General features: G+C 39.2%; 1 protein-coding gene across 3 annotated transcripts in view; it reads right to left on the reverse strand.

Moving 5' to 3' along the window:
• Window positions 1-17,733, reverse strand: part of LOC127656661 (EARP-interacting protein homolog) — a 57,693-nt gene that overhangs the window by 27,365 nt on the left and 12,595 nt on the right. For all 3 annotated transcript variants that reach the window (XM_052145080.1, XM_052145078.1, XM_052145079.1), the window contains exons 4-6: window positions 13,190-13,346; window positions 6,135-6,234; window positions 2,016-2,152 (exon numbers count right to left, since the gene is read on the reverse strand). In XM_052145080.1, the coding sequence (XP_052001040.1) occupies window positions 2,016-2,152; window positions 6,135-6,234; window positions 13,190-13,346 (394 nt within the window). The remainder of the gene's footprint in view (window positions 1-2,015; window positions 2,153-6,134; window positions 6,235-13,189; window positions 13,347-17,733) is intronic.

Consider the following 17,733-nt stretch of genomic DNA (forward strand, 5'->3'; position numbering starts at 1 on the left):
TTATTCCTCCAACAGATCTCACACGGACAATCATTTCACTCCAGCACACGTCTATTCCTGAGCATTCCCTGCTCACACATACACATTGAGCACTATGCTTGCTGCATACACATGATGAAGACAATCTGGACCGCAGTACCACTAAGGAACACACCACTGTTCTTTTGTCAAACTAAGAGTTGACTTGTGATAAAGGTGTGATATTTTGAAATGCAGAATTAATGCTAAGAGACTTGATCAGCCAAATTACTGATACCCTTGCAAAAACTGTTAATATGCGAATGTGCAAACTCACAGTTAATTGGTGGCAGCTTGCCACAAATAGTTTCCAGAAGTTTGCAGCCATTAACAACTAGCAGTAAGTCTGCATAAAACCTTTGGCAACAACAGACAGTTCTTTGGCGAACCTTTGGTAAATATCTGGTACTACTGTGAAACAGTTCTGTGGCGAACATTTGGCAAATACCTGCCACTACCGGTAAACTGTTTTGTTGCGAACCTTTGGCAAATATCTTTCATTTCTGGCAAAGAGTTTGGCGAACCTGTCAGGTATCTTCCACTAATGGCAAACAGGTCTTTGGCAAACCTTTGATAAATAATATACTGGAAACCATTTATATGAATATTCAAATCTGAATATTTGGCAAATATCTGACACCACAGGCAAACAGTTCTGTGCCGAACCTTTGAAAAATATCTGCCACTACTTGAAAACAGTTCTTTGGTGAATATTTGGCAAATATCATTCATTTCTGGCAAACAGTTAGGCGAACCTGTCAAGTATCTGCCATTACTGGCAAACAGGTATTTGGTGAACCTTTGGCAAATAATATACTGGAAACCAGTTCTTTGGCAACTATTTTGAAAATACCTGACATCACTGGCTAACAGTTCTGTGGCGAAACTTTGGAAAATACCTTCCACTTTTGGAAAACAGTTCGGCGAACCTTAGTCATGTATCTGCCACTACTGGAAAATAGTTATATGGCAAATATCTGGCAAATACCTGCCACTACTGGCAAACAGTTCTTTGTTGAACCTTTGTCAGGTATCTGCCATTATTAGTGAACAGTTCTTTGGCGAACCTTTGGAAAATATCTACCGTTACAGGCAAACAGTTCTACCAAATATTTGCCAAATATCTGCCACTACTGGTAACAATTTTGTCGTGAACCTTTGGCAAATATCTTTCATTTCTGGCAAAGAGTTTGGCAAACCTGTCAGGTATCTTCCACTAATGGCAAACAGTTCTTTGGTGAACCTTTGGCAAAAATCTGCATTACTGGTACATAATTCAGCTAACCTTTGTCAGGTATCTGCCACTACTGGCAAACAGTTCTGTGGTGAACCTTTGGCAAAAATCTGAATTACTGGTACATAATTTAGCTAACCTCTGTCAGATATCTTCCACTTCTGGCAAACAGTTCAACAAAAATTTGGCACTGACTAAAGAACAAAAAGTTATTTAGCGAATCATTGGTAAATATCTACCACTACTGGAAACATGTCTTTAGTGATCATTTGGAAAATATTTGCCACTACACAGTTATGGCAAACCTGTGGCAACAATGGACAATACATGAATGCTCTTAATGTAGTGAAATGCTCCCTTGTAAAAACTCAAATTAAATAACAGTTTGCTGCAAAGATTTCCCTGAAGTGTGCAGCTAAACTATTTTATTGGAATAGTTATGGCAAAACTGTGGCAACAATGTACAATTCAACACAGCTTTTATTGAAGTGAAATGTATGAAAAAATAAATACAAAATCCATGTAAGAGGAGTATTGGAGCAGTTTTGACATGTGATCCTGACATACTGAGCTGTAATGTCTTCCTTGTACCATTTCCAGATTTAATTCCTTGTCTCTCACATGTAATTTCCTGTAGCTCTCTGCTAAATTTGTCAGAATAGAAAGAGGCTAAATTCTCCCCCAACAAACCAAAAATGAAAAATGAATGACAAACAATGCATACTCTAATACTGTTCTCATCTCTGAGGTTCTGATGTCTTACCTCATGCTCCGTAGATCCCAGCCACGAATGGAAGTGTCGTTGGCTGTCGCCAGCTGGGTGCAGTTGTGATGTGGGCTCCACTTGCCTGCAGTGAACTTCAGTTGCCCTTTGCCCTCCAGGGTGGCATTGCTTGAAATCTGGAGGAGGAGAATAAATCCGCATACTACTCAATCAATGCTAGCATACTCATCAGCAATCTAAGGCAAGCCTACTCACAGCCGCTGATGCTCACAGAATAGACTTGTTCTATGAACATATCAACGCACATGGGACGAATACTCATCTTGACCCGAGTCAAGGAGACAGGGTTTCATTCTGATAGAGTAGTGTACAGTTTATAGTGGAAATTCAATGTAAAATCTTCTGGAGCCTGAAATTACCTTATCGGCTTTCACATTGTTCAGATTGTGAGGCAGCTATTGTGTGTCTCCACAATAAGGAGCTGTGGTGATGGGGGCGTGGTCCTGTATCGTTTTGCGGGAGAGAATGGTAAGGCTCACCACCTGGGTTGTCATTATATCTAACACATGATTATTGCTGTAGTGATGGCGGAGGGAGACATAAAAAGGCGTACGAGGCATCAGAGTGGCAGATGGAGACCAGAGAGAGACTGTATCTGTGTGTGCATGACAAGAAGCATTCTTGACCACTGAGTGCCCTTTTTAAGTTTTGTGAACGACGATGAAATGTAATAAAAATACTCACATTGACAGATAGCTGCCTCCTGACTCCTTCATTGCCCAGATAACGAACCTGCTACAGGAACCTTTACAGAAAATTTAACTACAGACTCTGTCAGTGTTCTGTCAAACATTTGTTGTCCATGGCAATGTTTGACAGTCCATTTGTGTCTTATGGAGGCATATATAGCAGTAGATAATGCAAGCTGCAGATGTCCTTGTCTGTTCTTAATTATATCTACTTACTGTGTTGATATAACACATGGTGGAAATGTGGGTTAGGGTTAGTCAAGTCAGTCAAGGTCAGCACCAGATCATCTTTCTCCTGCTAGAACTGAAACATACAGAGAATGTCTTGCTTAATCCGGATGTACCCCATGCGATTTTTCCTGTCCTTTGCTTTTTTTACATGTCAGATGCGATATGACCCCAGTGTAATCTTGGGTAAAAGACGAGTCACACATAAACTGTTGCTAATGCTTATGTCAGACTTTGCAATATACATCATAGCTGATTTTGGTCATGATTGGCGGACTTAAATAATGAGATACTTATAAAGCATATGATATAGACAAGTGTCTCTCCTTCTCTATCTGCCATGCTCACTTTCTTTCTCTCTAACACACACCTATGTCATCCATTGCGGTGCTCGTATTGGTTCTTTATTAGACAGCAATTAAAAGAAGCAGTCACACTGTAGGACTTCGGCAGAAAATGTTGGGCACTGCCAAAAGCAATCAATCATCCATCAATGAGCATGTCACACTAAACAATCAAAGCCTGATAATCTTTTACAATCTCGAAAATGTGTCTCAGACAGCAAAATCGTGGCAAAAATCATCCAGTGTGCACCTGAATTCACATTGTCTTCTACAGTCAGTTTCCTCTTTCAGGTTAACTACTCTCTTTGAAGAGAGTTTTGCTGAGCATGGTAGGCAGAGATAGATAAAGTCAACACGACAAAAAGTCAATGTCAAACAGACTGAAAAAATTCAGACAGACCACATGAGTGTGTATTAGACCACAGCAGATTGCATTAGACCTCATCAGACCACAACAAACCACTTTTTCCCCCTCATACCACATAATACCACATAATAAGCCCTAGAGACCACATCAGACCCCTTTAGACCATTCAGATTCTAAAAGATGTAATTAAACCCTGGGAAACCACATCAGACCTCTTCAGGCAAAATAAAACCCTGTAAGACCATTCAGAACCCAATTAGACCTCATCAGGCCTCCAAGAAACCACTTCAGACCCCACCCCCCAAACCAGTTCATATCACATTAGACAACATCAGACCACATCAAATCCCATTATACCTCATCAGATCTCCAATAAACCACTTCAGAACACATCAGACCACTTCTGACCCAATTAGACCTCTTAAGATCCCATTAGACCTCATTAGACCCCAAGAAACCACATCAAACCATGTCAGATTCCATTAGATCACATCAGTCCCCCAAGAATCCACATAAAACCACTTTAGATCACATTAGTCAACATCACACCATATACAACCCATTAGACCTCAACAGAACTCCAATAAACCACTTTAGAATACATCAGACCACTTCTGACCCAATTAGACCTATTCATATCCCATTAGACCAAATTGGACCCCCAAGAAACCACATCAGACTTTGTCCATCCAACATAATCAGACACTTTTGAGTTTCCATTTCAGTAAAGATGCTGCCTTAGAAGGGAAGAGAGCTCACATTACCATTAATGGGGCTAAATGATGTACAGAGCTAGCCAGCACAACAACATCTGAAATTGTTTGTCCAAAAATTTGTGTAGATTTAGCAGATTCACATTTGTGTGTGTAGATATGTGAAGACGTTTCTCACTTTGTTTTCTTTTAGTGAAATTCAGTAAAACGCTTGTGGACGAAGACATTGCTTGACAAAAACATCAACCTGAGATTTTCAGAAGAACAGAGGGATGAGAGGATGGGGGAGGGCGTTGATGAGTGTGTGTTGTGAGGGTGGGGGCGGTATGAGGGAACATTTGCATGAGGCAGATTAGCATTCTTCGCGACACGGCTGGAATCTAGCTGTGCCAAGAGCTTTTCAAACATCCTCTTTCTCTCTCTGTTTCTGCCTGCCCCTCTTCGCATCTCTCATAATTTAATGGGCGAGCTGCACTCAGCAGGCCTTGCCACTCGATAACCTCCTCTAGCTCTGCATGCAAAGCTGACATTAGTGGGACCTCGTGGAGAGGCGAGGCGTGATGTCAATGGCGGGCCTTTTCTCCAGCCTCCACTGAGAGTCAGAGTGTTTTCACACATGATGGTTTGTCAAAAGTCAAGTCAAGGTTATGTTCTCAAGGGCCTGTAACAATGCAGCCAGTAAGTGCCCGTCTGAAAGGCATTAATTAGAAATTACTGCAGATGATTATTAATGAGTTTTCTGTTCGAAGCTGTTCTTACTAATGGCACATTCAGTGACCCTCCTAAAGTTGCTATTCACTGTGACTGTTAGAATTAAATGTTTTTCTACATACAATTTTTTAGAAATCCTTTGACTGCTATCATACATCTCTTGCCGCTTTTAAAAGATGTGATGTCAAGTTAGAACTCTGAGACCCCCATTCTGTTTCATATTGCTGTTTGCTGTTGTGTTGTTTTGAAGCCCGTTTTCACCCATCTGTGCCATTTTTAATAGTTGGTTTTTGTAAACATTAACTAAATTGATGTCTTTGATCATTTTGATGCATTTCTGGTGATGTGTGCCATGTTTTAAGGAGCGGTACAAGCGCAAATTTTAATAAACGTTTCTCATTCTGCAGCTGCACTGACTGGGAGAAACACATGACGTTCTGAGTGTAAACAAACCAGGAAAATGCGAGATGTCCCTCTGGTGAAGGCCAGCGTCTCTGCTTTGGCCTGTCAAAGCCAGTTAAAGCACCCAACATCACCATCACAATATGATTCAAGCTTTGCAAAGGAACTGACTGTTATTGAAAGATGGGATGGTTAAAATGTTTAATATGCAGAGACAACTAAGCCATTTGTTTAACACGGTTAAACACAAACACAGTGTCACTGTGGCGCTAAGAAAATCTGTTTATTTTGAGTAGCCCATCCAACTTGACACAACAACATTGACTCAACCAATGGCGTGAGTTGGGAGTGGGAACTGTTTGTTTGAATCACGACAGACATGTGCCATATTTTCGGAAGGCTGTTTGAAAAAATGTTTTTTGCAATTCCGTATGTTGGTGCTAGTGGCACAGCATTTACAAACTTCAGCTTTAATATTTTGAATGAGCCTAAATCTTGTGGGATAGCTTACCCTAAAACGTAACTGAATAAAGTAACTTATATGCAGTGCCAGTGCCACGACTCCTCTACTCCTGACTCTAGTGCTGCCTGAGTGAAGAGCCTGTAAAACAGAGCTATTAAAAAATAATGAGCTGGAATCTCACCGTGGCCTTAGTGGAGCTCTCCTGCAGGTCCCACAGCAGCACATGATTTTCAGCCAGAGAGATCATACGCTTGCCATCACTCATGGGCTCCCATAGTACACTGCAGGAGACATGAGAGAAGATATTTAGGTACACTATTCATCATCAATGTCTGTCTCCACTAGACATACCATAAAATACAATGTTTGTATATAAGTAGCTAAAATGGGATTAATTTCACGCACATACATTTTTGCAGACATAAATCCAGATTTAGCCAAACTAGACTGATACTTGTTACATTTGTATCAATTTAACCTGCAGGACCCATCATTTCTGCAATCTATTGTTTTGTACTGTATTTGTTAGCATCTCATTTCAGTATTTCCAAAACTGTAGCATCCATGTTTTTAAATCATAATCAAATCATAAAATATAGATGCAAGAAGTAATTACTGGGCCAAGCACACCAACGACAACAGTGGCAATAATATTTGATTACTTATACCAGATATGGTACAAGTAGAAATACTTGAAATAAAACTGAATATACACTTTAAACAAATAGGTGGCATGTAGTCAATACATAAAAGCATTGCTGAGATACAGCCTCAGATTGTTTTTTGTATCTGGCCATCAAATTCAATGATGATATGAGCTTGGTTAAGTGTTTCAAAATGCTTTTGATAACTTAATGCTAGTATGGTCTGAAGATTATCTGAGCCAAATTTTATGAAGATCCAATGAACGCTTTAGGAGGAGATAAAAAAGTATGTTTTAAATTAAGTGCAAAACAGCGTACAGGAAGTATGGCTGACCATGGTCAAATGTTTTTCATTGTACAAGGAATCTAAGTGCATCATTTTCATGATTTTAGGCCAAACAATTGAAAAGTTCTAAGCAAAAAAGGCCTTTTTCATATTTTTTGACCAGTAGGTGGCACTTTGCCAAAATTACAAAAAGTTATCTAAGGGCATGACGGCTATGATATTTTATTACAATATGTTTTTATTACAATACGCCATAGCATTGCCAAGTTTGTTGTGCTTGCCGTTCAATGCGTTATACAAGAACTCAAGAACTGTTTATTCAACAACTTTTTGCTAGTATGGTCTGAAGATAATATCAGCCAAATTTGGTAAAGATTGACTCCCAGCCAGAAATGGTAGAATAATAGCAAGAACAACTCAGGACAGAACATGAAATAATTGTGTGGAGGAGCATATGACATGACAGATGTATATAACAGAACAAAATGTGCACAAACACCCTCCATTCCAATTTAATGTAGATTATACTGTACATTTTAAAGGGCTACAAATAATTAAAATGCATTACATTATTTTGGCACACAAGCATTAAAAAAAAGACCACACGTAAAGTGTCTTTAGGATGCAATATATTGTTTATTTGCATATTATTGAACATAAGCCCATCATTGGCCTACAGTTCATAGCAATGTATTTTGCAACTGAATTCGTCAATCAGTCCGATTTATTATAAGGGCTTATTTAAGGTTTTGTCGTGTGATAAACGTACCGTTTTTAGGTAGCTGTGTCAAGTTAAACTACGTTTGAAACTTAGAAAAACACGTATTGAGATCCCTCCATTTGGATTTGCAGTCTATCAAGTGTTTGAACTCTCAACTAGGTAAGTGCAGTTTGTTCTTTATAAGCTGCGCATTGCCTATACAGTAGCAGTTTTGCTTACTGCCCCCTGGAGAAAACAGGTAGTACTACAAGCTTAAATTGCTCAGATATAAGGAATATTCCTTATTACGGTCCGGGGACATGATTAATTGTGTAAAAAACTTTACACTTTATTTTTTATGTAATAAATCGTACTGAATTCATGTGTTTAATAAACAGCCCTACCATTAAAAGGGCTACATATCTTAGTAAAGAGCTCAGTGCCATATTCACAAAAATTATGGCTATGTCACTCCTAATTTTAGGACATCTAAGAGTAATTTATGGAGCATTTTACCGCTAAAAGCAACTCCTAAACCCACAACAATGTAGCTGTCCTGAGGACTCCTAAATCCCTAAGAGTTCATCACAAATGATCCAAAGCATGTCTACTGTTGTCAATCCAAATTGCAATTGGGTCACAATTGAGAACCGTATTAGAGTATTATAATAACAATGACCTTTTAAATATCAAGAGGGTTTTTAATTATTGTAAACTTAGTTAGGGATGCAATTACCTCTCCCACATATCGAAACAACCCAATTACACCGGAGATAAAGGATTTGAGCAATTATATCAACAGAACATAGCCAACTATTTGGGGTGAAGTATCATAAAGTTCATGTAGCCAATGTGGGATAAATCTATATTCATTTTCAGAAAATAGGCTATATTGAATCATACACATGCTGTGTATGACTACAATTACACAGAACAAATGAACCAAATTACCTGTTGCAGATGTTAGTCGCTTAAAGACTGAGACTGAAGAGAGTACCACAATATGAGGGTGTCTCGCACTCTTCGATATTTCAAAAAATCAAAAGAAATGTCACATTGATGTGAAAACACATTTGTTCCCATGCTTTCTTTTACACTTTAACAGTGATAATACCTCAAAATTTCCCTTTAATATTGTGTTTCGATATAAGTTAAGCAAGAAGCAATGACCTTCCTTTTTCTTCAGTGCGGGTACTGTATTGTTCACAGCTATTTTATGCTAGTAGTCTTTTTAAAAGCTGGTTTATAAATAAATAAATGTACTAATGGTCACTTCCCGCTGTCTGTCTATAATACATTTGTAGAAAAATAGTGGATCCCTGTCTACCTATCACTTTGTGCAAAGAGAATGCATGCATAGAATGTGCATCATCCATAGCAACAAGGCCAACTACGCTTGACCTTAAGATTTCCTTAGAAAAACTTGCTCTTAGCTGTTTTGTGAATAGGTTTTAGGTGAAAACTCTTAGCTAGGAACTTTCTGGAGAACTGCAAGTGGTAAGATAAACATCTTTGTGAATTCCAGTCCACACTTCTGTCTCATTCCAAATGTGATATTTTCCAGCTTGAGGGCAAACAGTACATCAAAAACTAAATTGACAATAGAATGGGGAAGATGTTAACATCCAAATTATGACAATTAGTTCATTGGTCAAAAGCGTGGAGAGTGCTATATTGTTAATCTGTAAAGTGGTACATTTAGTGTTTTCTGGGAAGGACACTATGGCAGGGCAGTGATCCTACACACCCGGTCCCATATTAGGCTAATCAAGCCTCCCGAGAGGGATAAAGGTCGTCTGCGGAGGATCGTGCGGGAGAGAGAGATCGTTAACGGACATGTCCGTCAGTTTTATATTAAACTATTATTTATATTATCCAGCCGGTTCTCGCCTCCTCCTTTCTATTGATCCCTTTACACTGGTGCCGAAACCCGGGAAGAAGGAGGGATACGCCGTCGTAGAGTTCTCGCCACTACCGTCCACCCCAACGGAGCAGCCGCGGCCATCAGCCGGGGGACGAGGAGCCCAGCCGCCTGAAAGAGGACGATGGCCGCTGACCGCGAGGGGAGAAGGGGCTCCTAACCGACTGCCTGGAGCTGTCAGGGCCGCTGCCAGGGGTGCAGGAGTCACCTACCGGCCACTGAAACGCAGCAGGGTTTAAGACCGACGTCTGCGAGCGGGGAGGGGCTCACTGTCGACTGACTGGATCGGGAGAACCGCTGCCAGGGGCGGGGGAGACCCCTTCTGTTCCCCGAGAACGCGGCGGGGTGTTCCGTCCGCCAGGGGCTGGAGGTCTGCCTCTGGTCCGCCTGGAGAGGCGCGGCTGTCGTCCGATAGAGGGTGGAGGAATGGCCGAGGAACAAGCTACGGCGTATCGGAGAACTGGCGAGTAACAGTTTTATTTATTTTTTCCATCTCTCTCTCTCACTGCCGCTCTGCATTGGCCTTTTCCCTCTCTTTTAAATTTTACAGTGTTTTTTTGGGGGGTACTACACTGTTACAGGAAGTACCCCCTCCCCTTGTCCCCTCCCTCGTCCAGGTAGACGGGGATGACCTGCCAGCAGACAGGGCTTACGGCACGCCCTCCCCCAGGGAAAGAGGGGGAGGGCATTAACGTCATGCTGGGGGCTCCCCAGCCTGAGAGAATGAGGGAGGAATGCGGCAGGGCGGAGGGCGGGGCCGGGTCGTGATCCTACACACCCGGTCCCGTATTAGGCTAATCATGCCTCCCGAGAGGGATAAAGGTCGACTGCAGAGGATCGTGCGGGAAAGAGAGATCGTTAACGGACATGTCCGTCATATGGGTGTGTTTGTCTTTTTTTTTAGTTTTATATTAAACTATTATTTATATTATCAAGCCGGTTCTCACCTCCTCCTTTCCATTGATCCCTTTACAAACACCAAATAAAAAATTCCCCCAGAACCTTAATAATTTAGGACACGAACAATGAATGAAACAAAGAGGATGGTTCAAAAACAAAGTGTAGACAAGTAGGGTCAAGATCTGCAAATATTTAGCAGAGTTAACCTTTATTCTAGAGCAAAGGGCAAGATCCACTACAGTATCAGGCTGCACCTAGAATTAACTTTCCCAAATATAGTCAACAATGTCATTGTCCAATGATGTATTTAAGTCACTCTATCGTTGTTACATCTTGTACTCTTAAGATCAACTTTCAACATTAAATTGTGACACTGCTATTTTTGTTAGCTCCATATGATTAATTACATGTGTTGTATTCTACCTCATTTGTAAATTGCTTTGGATAAAATGTCTCCTAAATGAAGCAATGTACCATTATAGGAATGGAGATGACATTTCAAATGTAAATGTTTAAATATTTAAAACAATCTGCATTATGTTGAATATATAAAACTAACCAGAAAGAAATGTATTTTTGATGCTAGGGTAACTAAATGTTTTAAGTTCGATCTGAACGGAGGAAGGCTAGGTGAGGAAGATGAGGTTAGTCAGAAAGGAGCAGGGAGCCCATGTGTAGCAAATGTCCACAATGCAAGAGGTGTGTGAGCATCGACTGGCCACCGAATAGCACAGAGATTACTCCATCATTACTGAAAGTATTGACTGGCCTACATAACACAGTTTGCTTTCGGTTCTTCTCAGGCTCCAATTGATCTAGCAGCGGTGGCTTTGATAACCCATCACACAGCCATTAGACTGTCTCACACTGCCTTCACTACACACTCAGCACATCCCCTGCACAAATTCTCATTGTTACATTCTTTGTGGCATGCTGAGTCTCTTTCTGTACATTGTCCTTTGATATTTTGTCTGTTCTCTTCAGGGGGATTATTCTTCTAAATGGAATGTCTTCAAATCAGTAGTATCTGTACTTGTGTGAGATTTGGCTTTGTGCCAGACACAAAAAATGATCAACCACAGTTATTTTAATTCTAAGGTGTTGATTAATTTTCTAACTGCGTGGCTATAAACTAGTTCCAGGTATTACAATTCCATATCACTTCACCGAATTGTTTCAGTTATTTTAAAGAGCCTGTTAAAATAGTTAGACTATGCAGTCTGCGTAGGGCACCAACTCCTTAGGGGGGCACCATCTTACACTAGGAGGGCACCAGAAAGTACACCGGCTGCCCTTACTTGCACATTATACGTTATTCAAGGACCCGAAAGCAGTTGCAGAACACAGATGATCGCTTTGCGCTCATATCACGTGACAATCACTTCTCACGAACCATAGCCCGTCCACCTGGAACACTGCGTACGGCATCAATTTGGCCAGCGATGGACCTGCTGCTGTATATTTTAAATTAGCAATGGTACGACCTTGTTACTGAGCAATGTAATAAAAATAATCGATCTACTAACCTACACTGCTAGGGGTGTGCATTTATTTTCAACAATTCAACATCCGCCAGCAGCATATCACCCAGCAGCTCTTGACTGGTTTCCTACTGAAGATAAGCAGGGTTGAGCCTGGTCAGCACCTGGATATGAGACCTCCTGGGAAATCTTTGTCTGCGGCTGGAAGAGGTGTTAGTGATGCCAGGAGGGGGTGCTCCCCCGGCAGTCTGTATGAGTCTTACCGTAATGCCTCAAGGGACACAATACTGTAAGGAGACACCGTCTTTCAGATGACACTCTCTGTGGTCATTACAAATCCCAGGGTGTTTCTTGAAAAGACTATAGGGGTGTAGTGGTGGCTCAGTGGTTGAGGCTCAGGGTTACTGAAGGTTGGGGGTTCAAGCCCCAGCACCACCAAGATGCCACCATTGTGTCCTTGAGCAAGGCACTTAACTCCAGGTTGCTCCAGGGGGGATTGTCCCTGTAATAAGGGCTCTGTAAGTCGCTTTGGATAAAAGCGTCTGCCAAATGCATAAATGTAAATAAATGTTATACAGCATATATCAGAAGAACTGACACATTTTGAGACTCCATCACATAAAGATACAGAAAGACCCCCTGAATCCATACAGCCTATACATATACATACACTAACTTAGCACTTTATTAGGAACATTATGGTCCTATAAAAATTCAGATGTGGTCTTCTGCTGTTGTAGCTCCCTCAAGGTTCGATGTGTTGTGCATTCAGAGATGATATTCTTCTCACCACAATTGTACAGAGCGGTTATCTGAGTTACTGTAGACTTTGTCAGTTTGAACCAGTCTGGACATTCTCCATTGACCTCTCTTGCTTTTATGCTTTTATGCAATACACTAATGCCACATGATTGGCTGATTAGATAATTACATGGATGATTGTTGGTCAAATTGAAACAATTGATGAAAAGGAGTTTACTCAGTCAGTTGAGTAAAGTCAACTTATTTGGGTTTTCATTCCAAAAGTTTCAAAACACAATCTAGTTTCCCTTTTATTCTCTATTGTGAATTATGGTGCATGAAAGGAAGCTTTCGAGTCAAAAGAAACAGGCAGTGGGTGAAAGCTAAAACCAAACAGACGGGTGGATAAAACACACAGCAAATAGATTTCAGTAACATCAAGAAAAGAACAGAACAATAGACTGAAAGGAGGTCGAGTCAAAAAGCTGGGAGAGAGACAAAGCGAGTAAGAGAGGAAGGCAGATGGGAGAGCTGCAGGGTTAAATCGATAGCTTGCACCGTACCAGGCCACACTGCTGTTTGCCGTGTTGTCAAGGTGACAGAGAAGCTCCAAGGTCTGCGGGTTGTTTGATGAATCATCGGGGGACTCATGGCTGCCTGATTCCCATTCCGGGGGCATCCTCCACACCGTCGCACATGTGAGCACCCGACTCTCAGACGCTGCCCACAGAAAACACACACACAGTCAGAATCTCACATGAGTGCACACACACACACACACACACTGAAGACACACTTAAAGGGATAGTTTACCTAAAAATGAAAACTCTGTCACCATTTAATCACCTTCATGTTGTTCCAAAGCTGTATGATTTTTTTTTTTAAATGATCACAAAAATAGAAAAATGTTAGCCTCAGTCACCATTCACTTTCATTACATCTTTTTTCATACAATGAAGATGAATGGTTACTGAAGCTTACATTCTGCCTAACATCTTCAAAGAAGAAAGAAATTACGGTTTGGAACAACATGAGAATGAGTAACTAATGATACAATTTTCATTTCTAGGTGAACTATCCTTTAAAAACACAGGAATGGATGAAACTCATTTGCAATCTTAAGTAAACTAAATTCAGACATCCAGAGTGTGTTTGGAGGACCAACTGTGCCAATGATAGGACTCAATTTGATTCCGGGAGTAATATTATAAAACGTGTATTATTGTGAATTACAGTACAGGTGTGTGCAGCTTCAGTCTCTAGTAGATTATACTGCCCCTAGTGGCCACATCCCTCATAACACTTTACAATTTACACACTCATGTTTATAAATGCATTAGGGTGAATCTCTCAAGAAAAGTCCAGGATATATTTCACAACAAAATCAAAAGAAAAAATAAGAAATCAAATTTTGCATAGAGACAAATTTAGGACCATTACATTTTCCATTGTGACATTTATAGACAATTAAGCACACAATTACATACCCCTAATTATGGTAATGTGGAGGAAAAAAAAAGACAATTATTATAATATAGCCATGAAAATCATCTGTCTGAAGTTGTTTTTTTATATTTAATCCAGTGTAAAATACATCCGGAACAAAAATGAAAACCATTATGTACAATAACATCAGTAATTATGTCCATCCATCTTCAAGGGTCTATTACAGCTGTCTGGACAGGTGGCCAGTCCATCACAGGGCAACACACACACAGACACTATTCACACTCTCACTCACACCTACAGGAAATTTGGTATTTAACAATATTTATTTTCTAAATTACAGTGAAGAGAATGAGACTTCTTTAGCACTTTAGTAATGAGTATAAGGAGTTTTTAACATTTGAACTTAGAAGCTCCAAAAAGCACATAAACAAGGCATAAAAGTAATCCATAAGCCTCCAGTGGTTTAATCAATTTCTTCTGAAGTGATCCAATCGGTTTTGGGTGAGAACAGACCAAAATATAACTCCTTTTCACTATATATTTTGACAGCAGTCTCTTTTGCGATCATGATTTCAAGCTCGACTACACTTCCTAGGACCATCTAGCTCTCTGCGCATACATCAAGCACTACGAAGTGTAATCAAGTTTCACATTATGATTTTGCCCAAAACAAACTGGATCACTTTAAAATGTATTAAACCACTGGAGTGTAATTAATTACTTTTATGCTACTTTTATGTGCTTTATGGAGCTTCAAAGCTTTGGTCACTATTCACTTGCATTGTATGGCTCTACAGAGCTGAAATATTTTTGTGTTCAGAAGAAAGAAAGAAAGTCATACACATATGGGATGGCATGGGGGTGAGAAAATGATGGGACTATTTTAATTTTTGGGTGAACTATCCCTATAAGGCTGCTGTAACATTTTTGGTTTAGTTGAGTTGAAGCGTATGGCAGCATCAGCATAAGAGCTGTCCTCAGATCAGATATCTCAGCGTTCAGTGCGGCAGAAGGCGGTGAGCGGAAGTAGCGGGGTAGACTCTGCGCTGCTCAGCTACTCCATTAGCTTGAATGTCACGGTAATTACATTCCTCTTTTGAACTCCGCTGTGACATCTTGCACATTGGCCTCATCATAATGAAGATGGAAGAAGAAATGAATAAAAAAAAAAGCTATATCCCAGTTTTCACTCGGAAAAGAAATGCTTGTTACTATCCGAACTGTAACTATCTGGCCGGGGGCCACGTACGCCAGTCATATAAACACAATTCTTAATTAAATGTTTTACTTTCAATTGTTTCTACATGTTTCTGTAAGTTTTTTAATTGCCTTGAGCCGTGAGCACTAGAATGTGTCATATACAGTATTACATTAACAGCTATTTGTGTGAATGTTAGAGTGGATTCAACATATATAGCCACATTGAAAGTATAGAGTCACCTATTGTATAAGATGTCTACAGGGGTTAAATTGGCATTTTAAAGGTGTGGGAACCCTAAAATCATTTGAAATTTTTGATCCAACTGGTTGCAGATTGGGGACTGGCCGATACGGCTCCAAAAATTATATCTTGATATTTTTTAGCCTATTGACAATTTTCAATATATATATATATATATATATATATATATATATATATATATCTCGATAAATATGTATTTGCTCTGAAATGGCACAAAAGTTCATTTATTGTTAATCAGAGGAACCATAATTTCATGAAAACAGCCAGTAACCAAGTAGATTCAATATTTATAGGTATTAAATAAAAATCTATTTAAAAATAAAGAGGCATGTTTCCTTGCACTGAATGAACACAAAGGAGAATGAGATCTAATAATTTTCATTGATATGCACTTTTATGTTTTGATTTTATATAAAATGATACATAGTAGCTTTTAAAAAAAGCATTATTTACCCTCTTAGATTTTTACAAATCTTTTTTGTAAAAGATTGTGCAAGGTGTGCAAAAACTATAAGTTGAATATTGCATGATATTTAAATTATTATCAAATTATTACTGTGGGACCCAGTCAAGTTTATTATTATAATACTGAGTTATCATTGTTATTTTGAGAATTAGATTTGCTTCATTTAAATGTAATATATTTTTTTCCTATTTATTTTCTTTTATTTTGACACTGAAAATGCTGTATGTAGTTTACAATGCTCAACATCTGGTGAAGCGCAGCTGTCCACTCCTTTTCTGTTCACTGTGCAGCCTTTGTAGATTTGTATAATAATTTGTAGTGGTTACTTAAGTTTGGAATTGCTCGAATTCTTGAACATTCAGTACTTTATTTCTTTCACAATGCATGTGATCTGCTATAAAAGCACTAAAAACACACACGTGTGCACAGAACCACCCATTCTGAAGCTCATTGCAATTTTAGAATCACATATCACCATATTACCATTTTGGTGTTATTTTAATTAATTGTGCTGTTCTGAAGGATAGTGAAATTAGATTTTATTAAACTTATATAAGCCAAATAAAAAGCACATTAAAAAAATCATGATATTCAAAATATTGCTTAGTTTTGTATCATCAGCCAAATCATCATAATTACAGTATATCGTGAGTATTCCATATATAGCCCAGCCCTAGTACCAGATTTAAAATAGTAAAAATTGTGGATGTAGAGAAGGACAAAGCAATCTGAGGGATCAGCTGTCTCGTGCCTCTCCAAGGGTCTGCAACTGACCATAGCAAAATATACTTAATGTAGAGAACTTTTAATGTAAAGAAGCTTTTTTGACTGAGTACACTCGCTAAATGGAGACAAATATGAGAAATAGATCAACAGAAACTGGACCCAAATTATGTGCTTTTATACAGAACCTCACAGCACAATCCAAAAAACAACATTTTAGTTATTTTTATCAAATAAAGTGCTGCAAAACAGAGCATCACAGATGTGCGATATTGCTTAAATATAATACATTTAATATGGATTTACTATTAATATTACTTTTATTTAGTAATAGTAATATTTTATTGAATATTAAATATAACAATACATGACTACAAACGTAACAATCCAAAGGTAACAATCCAAGGACTGAAAACAGACATATAAGGGTATATACAGTATACACTTGGGACTAAACGAGGGAATGACACACAGGTGGGGCTAATGATGGAGTGATTAGGGCAGTGACTTCTGGGAAATGTAGTGAGGGAGAGAACTTCAAAATAAGAGTCCTTGAACGTGGAGCAGACAGACTATGGCAGCAGTAGTGCTATATTTCTGTCCTACTTTTTTCCATTTAAATGGAGCTTTTATTTAGGAGTGAAACTTTTATTTTGGAGTAAATCCCTTTCCGTTTCTGCGTTTTTGACAGCAGCTTCTCACCTCCGGAAAAGTATGTTTCTGCATGACCCAATGTGATTATTAAACCACAAAAGTCTGTTATTTAATTAAATAAATATGTAGTCTGTATGTGCCTCGTGCTCCAATGTGAATTAGTGCTCTGTCGCTGTCATCTGCTTCAAACAAAGTGTGCAATGATACTTTTTTCTGTGTATGAGCCAATGAGCACTTCATGTAGGCACAAAACCAACTACACACATTAACTTTTAAGCATGCTGCACATGCAAACTATGTATGTATCAAATTAAATCACAGCCTATGCAGTTTAATAATCACACTAGGACTTA

Source organism: Xyrauchen texanus, chromosome 16 (genome assembly GCF_025860055.1).
Source record: "Xyrauchen texanus isolate HMW12.3.18 chromosome 16, RBS_HiC_50CHRs, whole genome shotgun sequence".
Classification (NCBI taxonomy): domain Eukaryota; kingdom Metazoa; phylum Chordata; class Actinopteri; order Cypriniformes; family Catostomidae; genus Xyrauchen; species Xyrauchen texanus.